Source organism: Zingiber officinale, chromosome 1B, assembly GCF_018446385.1.
Source record: "Zingiber officinale cultivar Zhangliang chromosome 1B, Zo_v1.1, whole genome shotgun sequence".
Taxonomy (NCBI): domain Eukaryota; kingdom Viridiplantae; phylum Streptophyta; class Magnoliopsida; order Zingiberales; family Zingiberaceae; genus Zingiber; species Zingiber officinale.
The window spans coordinates 163,093,683-163,108,194 of record NC_055986.1 but is presented as its reverse complement, the minus strand read 5'-3'; the positions used below and the strand labels follow the sequence as shown (position 1 = coordinate 163,108,194).

At 38.5% G+C, this 14,512-nt stretch overlaps 2 protein-coding genes across 4 annotated transcripts; one reads left to right on the top strand and one right to left on the bottom strand.

Moving 5' to 3' along the window:
* Positions 1-257: 257 nt before the first annotated feature.
* LOC121987952 (LRR receptor kinase BAK1-like) lies at positions 258-10,531 on the bottom strand. 2 transcript variants are annotated; one of them, XM_042541656.1, is made up of 12 exons: positions 10,376-10,531; positions 10,174-10,295; positions 9,082-9,214; positions 8,932-9,003; positions 8,121-8,264; positions 4,726-4,797; positions 4,565-4,636; positions 4,361-4,473; positions 2,127-2,261; positions 1,709-2,050; positions 1,176-1,570; positions 258-849 (listed from the first exon to the last, which is right to left on the bottom strand). In XM_042541656.1, the coding sequence occupies exons 2-12, from the start codon at positions 10,265-10,267 to the stop codon at positions 538-540; spliced, it is 1,884 nt and encodes a 627-aa protein (XP_042397590.1). In that variant the 5' UTR covers positions 10,268-10,295; positions 10,376-10,531; the 3' UTR covers positions 258-537. The 2 variants fall into 2 exon arrangements, with proteins under 2 accessions (XP_042397590.1, XP_042397597.1); XM_042541663.1 differs by adding an exon at positions 954-1,078 and having other exon boundaries at positions 654-849; positions 10,174-10,524.
* Positions 10,532-11,320: 789 nt separating this feature from the next.
* LOC121987936 (F-box/kelch-repeat protein SKIP6-like) lies at positions 11,321-14,256 on the top strand. 2 transcript variants are annotated; one of them, XM_042541647.1, is made up of 2 exons: positions 11,321-12,601; positions 13,619-13,971. In XM_042541647.1, exon 1 carries the CDS (start codon positions 11,448-11,450, stop codon positions 12,570-12,572), a length of 1,125 nt encoding a protein of 374 aa, XP_042397581.1. In that variant the 5' UTR covers positions 11,321-11,447; the 3' UTR covers positions 12,573-12,601; positions 13,619-13,971. The 2 variants fall into 2 exon arrangements, with proteins under 2 accessions (XP_042397581.1, XP_042397576.1); XM_042541642.1 differs by having other exon boundaries at positions 11,330-12,601; positions 13,892-14,256.
* Positions 14,257-14,512: the final 256 nt, after the last annotated feature.

Sequence of the window (14,512 nt, the reverse complement as noted above, 5' to 3'; positions counted from 1 at the left end):
GGACTTTAAGTGGCAAAATAATGATTTATAAATTCACGATAAATCCACTGACAAATTATCAGATATATATACAATACAATCATTATTGAATTCGACAACCTTCATAAATCACTTATACTGTTACTTGTTGCTTTTCACATACTTTTAAAATTCGATCAATTTCTTTTCTTTAAAAGTTATCAATTCCCTTGCAAAATCCAATAGGTTCACCGTATATTCTAGAATCCAATACAAAGATGCAGAACAGCACTTAAATCTATGTAAAGTCAAGCAGATCTGATTCTATCAATTACAGAAGCCTGAGTTAGTGAAAGTCCCGATATTCCTTCTTGCAGAGGCTCCAATATTGCTTGCAAGAGTGGAAATTTAAAAGAGTTTTACCAAAAGAAATCCACACTAAACGATAGGGGATGATACAATTACCCCTTATATAGAAATATACACAATTTCCCCACTTTCTGGATCTATCGCGATGATGTGCAATACATGTAAATGCATAGAAAGAAGATCGAGGAGTTCAGCATTTTCGTCTCATGGTTACCTTGGGCCAGATAATTCAACCGGACGAAGGTTATCGGTGGAGTCCAATATCCACTCACTGTTGAGATGTCGGGGGATCTCCTCCAGTCTTACCACTTCGACTTTTTGCCATTCCTCCCATCTCTCGGCAAGACCATCACCTTCAAGCATCCTCACTACTTCCGACATTTTTGGGCGTTCCATTGGGGAACCCTGAGTGCATAACAACGCTACCTGTATGAGAGACTCCACTTCAGCTTCGACGTAGTCCTTCTGCAAATCAGGATCAACCAGCATTTCCAGCTTTTTCTCTTTCAGCAATCCTTTTACCTGAAAGGAAAAACAGGGTGTGGGTTTAGTCACTTGAATAGGAACGACAATAAAATTACATGCACTTAATCCCTAGGGTATCAGGAAGCTGGAAGGAAACTTTCTCTGCGTCATCAAGGTTCATCAAGGCTTGGGTTTAATGTGGCTAGCCCTCCTGGAACACACAGACCCAAACCTCAAAGAGGATCTCAATTGCTTTAACCCACGCACAGATAATTACAAGATGGTTCTGGATTCCAAGCAACAAAGAACCAAACACAAAACCTGGTTCATTCTAGCATTCTGAAGTTTAATGTGATCAAAAGGAAATGATAGACGATGCTTACCCAGTCAAGCAACATAACATCATCATCATTTGCAAGTCGGGCAAGGTCAAATGCTCTTTGCCCTGTAATTAATTCCAAAAGCATGATTCCATAGCCAAAAACATCAGTCTTCTCTGAGGATTTTCCAGTCGAAAGGTATTCAGGGGCTATATGTCCTATAGTTCCACGGACAGCAGTGGTCACATGAGTATCCTTGTAGTCCATTAGCTTTGCCAAGCCAAAGTCTCCAACAACAGCTTCAAAGTCCTCATCTAACAAAATATTTGCAGCTTTAACATCACGATGAATAATTTTAGGATCACAATGATCATGCAAGTAGGAAAGCCCTCTTGCAGAACCCAATGCAATCTTTCGTCGAGTTGCCCATTCAAGAGGTGGCTCGGATGGAGGACGCTCTAGAAATAAACATAATGCATAAAATTAGAATCTATAAGAATTTAATTTCCCTTATGAAATTTCAGGATTTATGAGTGATCCAGCTGAACATTAAGATTCTATAAGCAAAAACAGAGATATTAAAGCATAACAGGTACCTCTTAAACGTGATGCAACACTTCCATTGGCCATATAGGGATAAACAAGTAGTCTCTCAGTTGGCGTCATACAAAATCCTCTCAGCCTGAGTAAGTTTCGATGCACAGCCATGCTGATCATCTCAACTTCTGTTTGGAACTGAAGCTCCCCACCTGGAGTCCGTTCTTCTTTTAGCCTCTTTACTGCTACAAGTGAACCATCTGCAAGTCGTCCTTTATATACTTTGCCAAATCCTCCTCTCCCCAGAATATTCTTGTTGCTGAAGTTGTCAGCTGCAACTTGCAATTCTCTTAAAGAAAATCTTTTAAGCTGACCCAAATGAACTTCTGGGTCCTCTTCGGCTGAAACAAAAAACAATACATTCATATAGGGGAGGAGATGACAATAGATTTATGGATTTATATATTTGATACTAACCAGGAACATCAAAAAAGTGTTCTTGTGGTTTACGACGCCGCCACCATGCAAACAATATTGCAGGGGCTGCAAAAATCAAAGCAGCACCTGCAGCAACTCCCCCAGCAATTGCTCCAGTACTAGAGGCACTACTTCCTATTCAATGATATTGAACAACCTTTAGATTTTAATCCAGAAGAGAGTTTTTAATCATATCCATATAAGAGCTAAGATCCATGGAACAAAGCAAGAAAAAGAGTGAAAAATGTCTCCTCAAGAAACAAGTATCCGAAAATTCCCAAACCATCATACATTATAGGCAAATAGGTGGCTGAGAAATTAACATCCAAACTATGAATCTGCTGAAATTCATGATATATTGACCTTCAAGCAGCAACTATTTGAAAGTCATCATCATCAAGGCAAGTTTATCCCAACTATCAATTATTTGTTGTCCATATGAATCTTATCTCTCCATTGAAGACTATACAAGGCCAAATCAGTATATAATTTCAATCAATTAATTTTTTATTAATCATTAACTAAAATTTTCTTTAGTCTCCCTATGCTACTTGCATCATCCACACTAATTAATTTGACTCTTATAATCATAGAATCTAAGGTCACCTTTGAACATTTAAATGCCATCTCAAGCTCTTTTCTCTCATTTTATCATTTCAACCATTGAAAAACAATCACACAAAAGATTCATTGAAACTCTCCATTTTGACCATTCACATAATACAGCATCGGCAAAGAGATGGTTGAAAACAAAGCATTCGCCTTCAAACAACAAATATGTCACCCTATAAGTAGCATGAGTTAGATAAATTATCAAACAAAGCAACATGATGATATTATCCACATTATTCTAAGCAGGATAAATTCAACTTGAGCACATGGTTGACAATATCAGAAGTATTGATGTTCCAAAACCCTAGGTATTAACCATATCAAATTGATTGGAATTGGCATCAGAATTAAAGAGGAAAAAAATTAAACAATAAAATAAATATGAAAAGAAGAAAATAAATTTATTTAATGAAGGAATAACAACATGTATTAAAAAACAACCAGAATATTATTGTATTTTCTTCTCATATAAATTACCAATATTTTTATACCATATTGCATTGTTCAGAATATTAATTGATAATTAACTGATTTTCTTTACATATTAAAGAGAAAATAACTACTGATATTTATCATATTAAATATAACAAAAATTATCTGGATTTTTCTAAGTACATTTTAATAGTAAGTTATTATTGATAGTTAAGTATTAACAATGATCATTAATACAGATATATTTGTCAATCAACATAAAAAATGCTAATAAATATTATTGTAATTCCGTCCATGAATAACCTTTTTTAATAAAAATAGATATCAACAAGAATGTATTAATTATTATCAATTATTTTTAATTAAGTTCATCATCAATTTTGAAGTTAAAATAAATATTAATTTTTTATTTTAATTTCAAGTTATGATACTAAATTATTGATAATAATTTCAAAATATTAAAATTATAAAAAATTTAGAAAACAAGCACTATTTTTAAATCATAATATTTAATTATATAATACTAATTAGGCAAAGTTAATAATAGAAATGTTAGTTAATTGTATTAATATGTATTTATTAAAACATTTTATATTTAGTATGCTTAAAAGCCCTAATATCTCTCACTATCTCACTCCTTCACCTTTCCTCCAAGATACCATCATTATTCCCTTGCCTCACGTTTCAGATCCCTAACACACAATCACATGAGTAGGCAATCTTCCACCAACAACATCGACAACACTCAATTTTACCATCTTTGCTGCTTTATTGAATCGCCAACACATCAAATAATGACTTGAAATTGTATGACCTTCGCGGATGTCAGATCAATTTTAGGTTTTTAATGTTTTTGGTCTATTTTCTTCTTTCTTTTTCCAATCGTTAAGTTGAGATGCCTGAGAAATCTGATAAAATCAGATTGGACTCAGCAGATTGCAATTCAACTCAGCCGATCAGGACTGGGATTGGCTGAGTTTGCCTATCATGATGAATACTGCAACATAATTGATGGAGAAAGAGAAAGGAAGAAGGGGAAGGAACTTTGAATGTAATTGCTAGACAATACAAATGCATTGAAACAATCACAGCTGAAAATATATATCAAGTTCACCTGAAATCCTGAATATGTAAAGCAAAATCACCATAAAAATTCAAAATGATCTCTCGTAAGAACCACCACATTCTACCTTGAGATGAAGGTGGAGTAGGAGGAACAAATGGGGGTGGTGGAGATAAAGGAGGAGCACCAGGACAAGCCTTCGTTGTACCAGGACCACATAAAAGAAGGTTGTTGGCAAAACTGAATAGCAAGTCATCAGTGAAAACAAACAATTAGCAAATCTTATAGCCATTAATGAATCGACAATCTTTTTCATTAGAAAGACAAACACCTGATTGGAGTGAATAGAGAGAAAGATCCAGTTGATGGAACTTCACCTGACAAGTTGTTATTTGATAAATCCCTGAGCGTTCAAAACATAGTCAAAATCATAAAATAGAAAATAGTTTACAGAGGTTAACATATTACATAGGCCCAGATTCCACAACTTACAGAACTTGGAGAGCAGTAATATTAGTCAAAGACTTGGGAATAGGACCAGACAAACTGTTATTGTTAAGCCGGCTATCCTTCACAGAAATTTTAAAAATAAGAATAATTCAAATATTTAAGAAGATGCTTAAAAATGTAAATAAATATGTCAATCATAGGGGAGAAACCACAACTCTTGACAGCAATTCCCTTCTACAGAAAGTCTGAAATAAAACCTTTGTCCTTTCAGCTAATTCAACACAATGAGAAATGCTAGAAGTCAAACACCCTCCAAATTGTTGTGATAAATGAGAAACAAAAATACACAAAGAAAATAAAGCACAAAAAATAAATAAATTCGACAAAATACATATTTTATGTGGTCCAAAAGAATTCCAATGTCCACAACCACACTGAAGAGCCCTATTATGTGGTCCATCAACACAAACATTACCTCACATCCAAAGATGATTTGTCCCTCCTCTAAAGCAAAGGGTCTAAGCATTTAGATATAACTCAGTCGAGGATCATGAGAAAAACCAGATTAATATTTATTGAAATTCAGACCTTCATGTTGAAAACACGTATATAACTGAGACTGGATCAGTATAGCATCAGGTCAATTTGTGGAGCAACTGCTTGGGTCAAAGTCACCATGGGTTGCAAAATAAGAAATCAACTTGGGTAGGAAAAAAGTCTGCTCAAAGGCTTTGGATGTAATCCTTTCTGATTCAGAGTAAGCTCCTATACTCTTAGCAGGGTCATATTGCTGCTTGCACCTGGGTGACCTCACAGGTAAGATCACCCCTTGAATAACAGCATAATGCATCAATCAACCAGTTTCGATTCCGACAATAGGAAGACCATAGAGACACATTTATAAATGATCAGCTAAACTCTTAAGCAGATTAAATGAGGCAACTTAGTTTTTAGACTTGAAATGTGCTGAAGTGCACCAAAGTGAAACTAACCACTGAACAAGAAATTAAGAAAGGGTATGCCCCAATTTGCCAATATTAGCATTCCCTTGTACCATTAACAGGGAAGTGCTACAAAGTGCTACTCCTTGCACCCCAGTGAGCTCACAGGCAATATCACCCCTCGAATAACAGAATAGTACATCAATCATGGGCATGGCTCTACTCCAACAAGAGGAAGAACTATAAAGACACATTTACAAATGATCAAGTAAATTTTTATCAATTCTTGATCAGCCAAATAAGGCAAGTTTCTAGAAGAAACGTACTGACGTGCACCAAGGTGACACCAACCACTAAAATAAGAAATCAAAACAAGATATGCTCCATCTTCCAATATTATATATTTCAAAGTCAATCTGAATGGCTGCAGACCCATCTATACTACTACGAACTGCATTCTTCTAGTCCCAAAACATACCACTCGATAAACAATTTCAAACCATCATGAAGTAACAATACTTTGTCACTGCTTTTTAGTTTAAGATGTTTCAACTTTTTAGCTATATTATCTAACTTTATATCCAAGTTCATGTACTAAAGTACACAGAAGATATTTGTCCTTTCTGTGTACTCAAGGTGCAGATAAAAGAAAAACAAGAATCAATGATTCCCAACTTGTAGCTAGGTACATGGACCTTATCCCATCATTGGATTCGAGGTAAGCAAGGACAGAACTGAGATTAAGTTGGTTTTGGGAAAAACCAAATCCATGCTGAAAAATTCAGGCTTCCAAATATATATATCCAGTTCAATTTGGGTTTGGGGCTTTTAAGGTGCGTGGTTCAATGCCATGCCAACGTGCTTTTGAAGGATCTTGATTAGGTTTTTCAAGCTTTTCAATAAAAACCCCAAAACAAAAGACAATGTTCAGATTCAAAATAATTGAAAAAAATCAGAAAAGAGAATCCAGATCCAATGGGCCGTTTCAGTTCAATTTCCAAGTTGAGTTGGGTAAGTCGGACATTTCTATAATGCTATTAATACCCATATCTTCTAAATCATTTTAAATTGTGTAATAAAATTTTCTTTGATCTTTTATCCTTTACACCTTTAGATGATTCAACTTTCAAGCAATAGAATATATTGGTCATCTTGGAACATATTGGTATTGTCTTATCATATTTTCTTTTACTTTATAATTTATTACAGCCACACCTAATTTACTCTTAATAGAAATACTTTTATTTTATCTTCTTTAAATAGTATACATCAAGGTTTAAAATTTCGACCCATGCCGAGGTTTCGGTTCTCGACTGGAACAATACAGTTTCGGTACCGTATCGTGCCATGCCGATATAATTTCGGTATTTTCTAAATATAAAATATATTAATTAAAAAATAAAATATTTAACATAAATATTTAAAAAATAAACAATATAAAAAAAATCTTAAAAAAAAGGAAAAGATATGAAATAGATAAATAAATAAATAAAAAATTTATTATAATTTTTAAATTAAAATAAATAAAATATAAAATTAATTAGATAATTTTATGAGAGTTTAATAAAGCCTTTTTAGATTATCTTCATCATAGCTACAAGTTGATTAAAATAATTAACCTAAATTTAATTAAAAAAATCTGAAATTCGACACTACTCGTGAGCTCGCGCAACTTCGGCGCTGTCGCAGGATTGCACGACCCCTCGACCATGGCTATGAGGATTGCGTGACTCCTCTAGTGCTACCGCGGTGGTCCCTTTGCAAGGGCCGCAGGGTCGCGCGATGTCTCTACGGAGACAGAGGAAGGGTTATGCGACCCCTCCACTGCTGTTGAGGGGTCGAGCAACCCCTCTGCTACGGCCACGGGGTCGCGCAACATGTCGCAGCTGTTGTAGGTCTGGTGTCGAGGTCGTGCCGGTTGCCGAGCGGAACGAGATGTTTCGCCCGTCTCGACACGACACTTTAAACCATGGTATACACATCCATCTTAGCATTTTGTTCTATTTTCACCAACTTTTGTTTATGTCATTCAATATCCTGACCAATAAGGTATGATTTATCAGCCTATGATTGATCATCCCACAATTGTACTACACCACCCAACACACTACATCAAGGTGCACATAGCTTGCTGTTTTCGTCCTTTAAAACTAGAAAATGCTAGGCAAATTCAATCAATGTTTAAATAACATATAGTATAACTGTATAATACAAATGCCCAACTTAGTTTGGTTGAGATTTTTGACCAGTTAATTAAGTAGCCTCTAGTAGATAGACCTACAAGATTATCCTCCATTAGCAATATTGTGTTGCAATGATGCCCACGAAAACCATTGTTAAGAAGGGATCACCAGTTCTCAAATTTTATAAAGCTTTCAAAAAGTAGCCTGACAAACCAATATAGCAATGCAACATAATATAAACTATAGCAAAGCATTCCTTACAGCACTTATTCAAAAACTAAATGATCATAGTCAAGGAAAAATATAGTCATACAGGAAACGCAGCTTTGTTAGCTTCCCTAATGAATCTGGAATTTCACCAGCGAAGCTGTTCAGGTAGAGATCCAAACTGACCAAGTTTGTCAGATTGCCAAGGTCACTAGGAATAATCCCACTAATGTTGTTACTATAAAGTTCTCTGCCATTCAAAGAAAAATAATTTTAATGATAACAATATATAAAGGTACAATTCTAATTTCTGCAATTAGAGTCATAATTCATTGTTGAAACACATTTCAATATCCAATAAGACTCTATCTAATATTAATGACAACAAAATATAATTACAGTTCTAATTTCAGCAATTATAATCACAGTTCATAGTATGACAACAACATATAAAGGAACAGTTTAATTTCAGCAATTATAGTCACAATTCATAGTTGGCACAGATTTAAATATCCAATAAAACTCTATTTGAAAGGAAAGGAAAAGTGTGACAGATAACTATTTGAGCAAGCTGGGGATAAAATAAGTATAACATAAGAATTTGGTAATTCAGGTTCAAAATTTTCATGGAATAAAAAAATATAAAGGTAGAATTCTAATTTCTGCAATAGTCATGATTCATAGTTGAAACACAGTAATAACCAATAAGATTCTATTTAAACACAAACTATATGCGCGACAGAAAACTATTTGAACAGGCCAGTGATAAGACAAGTATAACAAAGATTTCAGTAGTTCAGGTCATAAAATTTGTGAAAGCATCAGAACTGTATATCAAAGTTGAGACTTGTCAATTATCAAGTTTGATGTCTCAAAAAAAAAATCATGTAATCCAGAACATATAGCACGGAACTTACAAATATTGCAGATTTTTCAATTGACCAAGCTGGGGAACCAAAGTACCAGATAGCTGTGCATTTCCAAGATCACTACAAACAACTAAAGATGGTAAATCAATCGATTTCCATAACAATACATTTGGAGTATAGAGAGATGAGTTCACTTACACTCTGATAACACTATTGTCATTATTGCATGTAACATGAAACCATGTGCACGGATTAACCAGGGTTGGGTCCCAGCTCTGTAGCACATTATTAGGGTCAATTAAGTTTGCCTTCAAGTAGTGCAAAGCATCACCTGTGCACATTATACAAGCATGAGACACATGAAGGATATATAAGTGGTCCAGGTCGAAAAGAAATTCCAGAAACGAAGAGAACTGGCACTGAATTTGACGAAGGATTTAACTACAGTCATTTGAAACCACCCAACCATGCTATATGATTGACGCATTTATAATATCCTCATCAAGAACTTTAACCTTACAGTAACTTTAACATAAAAATTCTTGTAATACAAAATAACACGTATAATTGATGAAAATCACTAAAAAAAATGGAACTTTCTCTCAAAACAACCACAATTTTATCTCTTTAGCTTCGCTGATAATTGACTGTATCATCTAGGATAACAGATCACTCTCAAATCATACGTTAGCGGAAAATTTCACACTCAATTCACCAATTTGGGAAGTAACAAAAGATATCATAATGTCCAACTTTCTCTAGAAGGCGACGTTACAATATAAAATTAATAGAAAATTTGACCGAATTGCAAAGAATAGATAAATTCTTTCGCAAAACCATTCCATATTTGACCAAAAATAACTCGATCGAAATTAACTTACAAATCTTAGTCTCGATATCCTAGTAATTGGTTGAATAATCTTACAAAATGGTTGTGCCAGAATTAGAGTGCCAAATAAGTCAACCAAATCCAAAATTAGGAAAGTCAATGATCCACATGGGTAAGAAGAGCAGCCATGTTTGGATCCGACCTACGATTTGCGTCCCTTTCCAAATCCAGCAGACCATGCCGAGCAACTAAACCTTCTAGCATGTTCCGATCGTGAGACTCGGCGAGAAAAAGAAGTGAGGGGAAAAAAACAAAGCTTGGAATTTTATGACAATAATGCCCACATCCCAATCACTCGACTCAGATCAAGCGAACCACAAAAACTATGGTACAACTAAGGAAGCTATGTATTTCAGAGCACCAGCATCGGTGCCAGAACACAAGGAAAGATCGTTCCGTACCTTCCATATTGGAGAGAACCCTAGAGAAGGGATCGAACACGAGGACGAGCCAGATGAACCCCCGGAGCCATATCACCCATTCCATCCGCGCCATTTCACTCAGAGGAAGATTCGGCGCCCTCCTACAGAAACCGGCTCTGGAAATCCATCCCCAGCTCCAGCGAAAACAGCCCTAGATAGAAGGATCTGAACCGGTACTCACCACCATTCCTCGCGAGAAGCGCGTCCGGAGAGTGGAGACGGAACCGGCAGTTGGCGGAAGCAGTCAGCTCCGAGATCGGAGTGCCACAGGGAGCGAGGAGGAGCCAGGAAGCTGAGATCCAGACGGCGAGCGCTTAGCTGTACCCCTGCTTCGCTTTTATTTTCTTTAACGCAGCACGCTTGAAACAAGCCGAAAGAATATGCTGTGTCTTGTAATACAGGAACCACGACCGAACTAGACTCGTTAAGTGATAGATGACGTCATGTACAACATCAGAACGCCATCCACATTTCACAACCGTCTGATTTGGCGTTTCCTGCACCAATACTCTCACAGTGGGGGGACGTTGGGAATCGCCAAACCAGCTCAGGTCAAACATATTCGGAGCGGATAAAGCAGTGGAGGGCGTGGGTGTTGTGCGGGTAGACGTGGGAGAGTTGACGAAGCCACGAGCGAGTGGAGCATATCTAAGGTTGCTGTGGGGCCCGCCATACAAATCTGGGGGCACCCGTTGGGTCATTCTCAGAATTATCCGTTAAGTCATACGTACGCTGACTAAGATCTTGATTTAAATTTTTTGATAAAATATAATTAAAAAAATACTGATTTACTAAAATTGAAGAGCAGATGTGTGCGTACTGCGTACAAGATAATGTATAAATAAATAAATAAATAAATTGAGAAAAAAAGATTTAGTTCTATTCATTTATGGATAAAAAGTGAATAGTGTGCCTTGCAATATAGATCTTGATCACCTTAGTCGTTTCTAATTTTGATTCATTTTAATTTTCTCATCAATTATTATTTTTTTATATGCTAATTTTAGAAAAAGAAAAATCTTATAACACGTGTTAGTAATCCGCTGTCACCTCTTTCTCATCCCATTAGAATATTAGATGACGTTTCGTTTCCGGAGTCGTCGCCTAAGTCGTGACTTTAAATCGTGCCCCTGTCGTTGCGAGATCAGCGTCTCACCAATCACCACTCACCAACGCCAAGTTATCCGCTCCAGCTCGGATCCCTATCCATCCATCCGTTCTTCCTCGGCCGTTACGGTTCTCCGCCGGTGAGAATGGCCCACCCCGCCGCCGCCGTCGCCGTCGCCGTCGCCGCCGTGGGTGATCTGATCCCTGGCATCCCAGACGACGTTGCGGTGCGTTGCATCGCCCAGGTGCCCCGCTCCCATCACCCGTTTCTCGCTGTAGTATCGCGATCCTGGCGTTCCCTTCTCGGCTCCCCGATCTTCTGCGCCGCCCGCTCCCAACTTTCCCTCCCCGACCCTCCCGCCCTCGCCCTCGCCCTCAACCTCCGCTCACCCACCGACCAGTCCTGGTTTCTCCTCGATCCCTTCCTCCGATTCAGCGGCTCGCGGAAGAAGTCGCCGCCCCCTCTCCGCCTCCCCTCCCCGCCCCTCCCCGCCATCGGTTCCGCTTGCGCCTCCCTCGGCGGTTCCCTCTTCCTCCTCGGCGGATCCGTCGCTGATGTTCCCTCCCTCGCTGTTCAGATCTTCGACGCCCGCCTTCGCAGGTGGTCCTCCGGCCCCCGCATGTCCGCCGCTCGCGAGTTCGCCGCAGCAGCCGCCGTCGGCGGCCGCATCTACGCTATCGGCGGATGCCTACCCCGGGCCGACGCCTGGGCCGAGTCCCTTGACCCCTCTGCTGGAGGGAAATGGGCCGTCGTTCCCAGCCCGATGCTCATCAGGGAGAAGTGGATGCACGGGTGCGCTGTCCTCGCGGGCAGGATCCTCGCGGTGGCGGATCGGGGCGGCCTGGTGTACGACCCGGCGGCGCCGTCGAATGAGGCCAGGTGGGGTCCGGTGCCTCCGGTTCTGGACAACGGGTGGAGGGGGAGGGCGACGGTGGTGGGAGGGATACTCTACTCCTATGATTTTCTCGGCAAAATCAAGGGGTACGACCCGGAATCCGACGAGTGGAAGAAAGTGGAGGGGGTAGAGAATGAACTCCCCACCTTCTTGTGCGGCGCGACGCTGACAAACCTGGGCGGTTTGCTCTGCCTTCTGTGGACAGGCAAGGACTTGGCGAGCAGGAGAAAAGAAATGGTGATCGAGTGGGCTGGGATCGAGATATCGAAGACGACAGATGGAAGGTTGCAGGGATCGCTTCTGTGGCAGGAACCTGTTGTCCTAGACGCTCCCAAGGGATCATACATTGCCCACTGCGTGCCCTTGGATTTGTGAAACTGCAAAAAAGATTCAACCTTTGCGATGTGAGTACCATCCCTTACACCTCCTGAGTTCTGCAACAGCATTTTCTCATTGTCCTTCTTTTTCTTCTTTTCTCCCAGTTCAATGCACTTGATTCGAATTTCTTGGACAAAGCCCCACTAATTTGCATCTAGTTAGCTGCTCGATTCTGGATTGCTGTTAACTTTTTTACAATAACGAGAGTATCCACAGTTGCTTACATCTCTGCCTTAGACACCAATAGGTAGCATGATAAGGAGGAGTTGCTTGAAACATTACTAGGTTTCTTGCGCCCCAAATTAAGAGAAACATCAAATTGATGAGTGCCCCTTTAAAAAAAAAAAATCAAATGGATGCCCCATCAGTGTTTGAAAATACCCTTTGACCTAGTGCTATTGTAGCATCTACTAGTAGCTGCTACAACGTGTTCAAGGTGAGTTTAGGATTTAAGGTTTACAATTACACCATGGAGAAGATACCGAGTTACTACGTGTTTAGGATGAGTTTAGGGTTGTTACAACTACATAATAATTTCTACAACTATTTTAAAATAATTTTGATAAAATTTAAATAATTTTAACCAAGTTGGTAAATAGTATTTTGATATAGTAATGTTACCCTAAATGTTAAACATTAAACCCTAATTCCTAAATCCTAAACTCACCCTAAACACGTTGTAGTTACTGGGTAACTTCTACAGTAGCAGTTATTGGATAACTTTTACACGTTGTAGCATCTACTCAATAGTTTATATACGATGTAAACCCTAAATTCACCATAAACATGTTGTAGCATATACTTGGTAGCTTCTGCATATTGTAGCAGCTACCGGTAATTGTTACAACAATGTATGGTCAAAGGGTATTTTTTGGATAACATCATTGAAGGGACGCCCTTTAGATTTTTTTTTTTTTTTTTTGACGAAAAAGGGAAGCCCTTCTGATGATTTATAACATTTGGGAGTGCTCTTCTCATTTTTGCCCTTGAATAAAAGGGCATCCGACCGTGCATAACCTTACAGGGGCCTTGTTTCTTTTCAGAATGGAGAGTTGCTTCTTGAGGGAACATGTGGATATGCAATGCTGCAATAAAGATACATTAGGAGTAGCTTGGTCGGTTTAGGTTGTGGACCTAACACCATGAAGTCTTGATGATGATGATTTTGTGTTTCTTCATTTCCTTGTCTTTTAATTGTTGCATTGATCGTTGCTACTATCAGTTTGTTTCTGCAATATTCTTCTCTCTATTCTAGATGTATACATGTAGTCAAATGGAAGGCATCAAACTCACAAGAATTTACTTTGTGTTTACAGGTTCTCGATACTCATGCTGGCTGCAGATTGTATAATCCATAAAAGCTAAAAACTTGTCTAGCCAATGCTATTGCAATCTGGAAAGCTACAAAAAGTGACGCAAGTTTGATGCTGCGATGTGTTTGGCCAGTAGTTTCAATGAAGAAACTTATTGCTGCGTGTTTTTCCAAGTTGATTCTTAGCGTAGATTCTATTGGAACCATGCAAATTCGAAATAGTTGGTTCATGCTGAATTGAAAGCATTTATCAGGCCAAGAAAGTGCAGTGCGAAGAAATAATTTGTTTGGTTCAAGTATCATGTGTATTTATTTGCGGGAAGGAAACAATTCGAATATGCCTAATAAACTTGCATTATTTTCCCTACTTACATTATAGCTATCTATCTTCAGAGAAAGATTTGGCTTTCAATGTGGCAAAAGGTGATTCGTTCGCCTCTAGTGCTCCTGTCAACTTATCCCTAGGCCAACAGGAGGTAAATCACGGATGACTACTAGTCATTAGTGCAAATGGTCAAGACTGGGGGAGGTTATGTTCGGTCACGCCGAATTTCGACCCCAAGACCTCATGTGATAACACCCCACGTCTTAACCATCGCACCGCCCCGAGGGGACGAAAGATTTG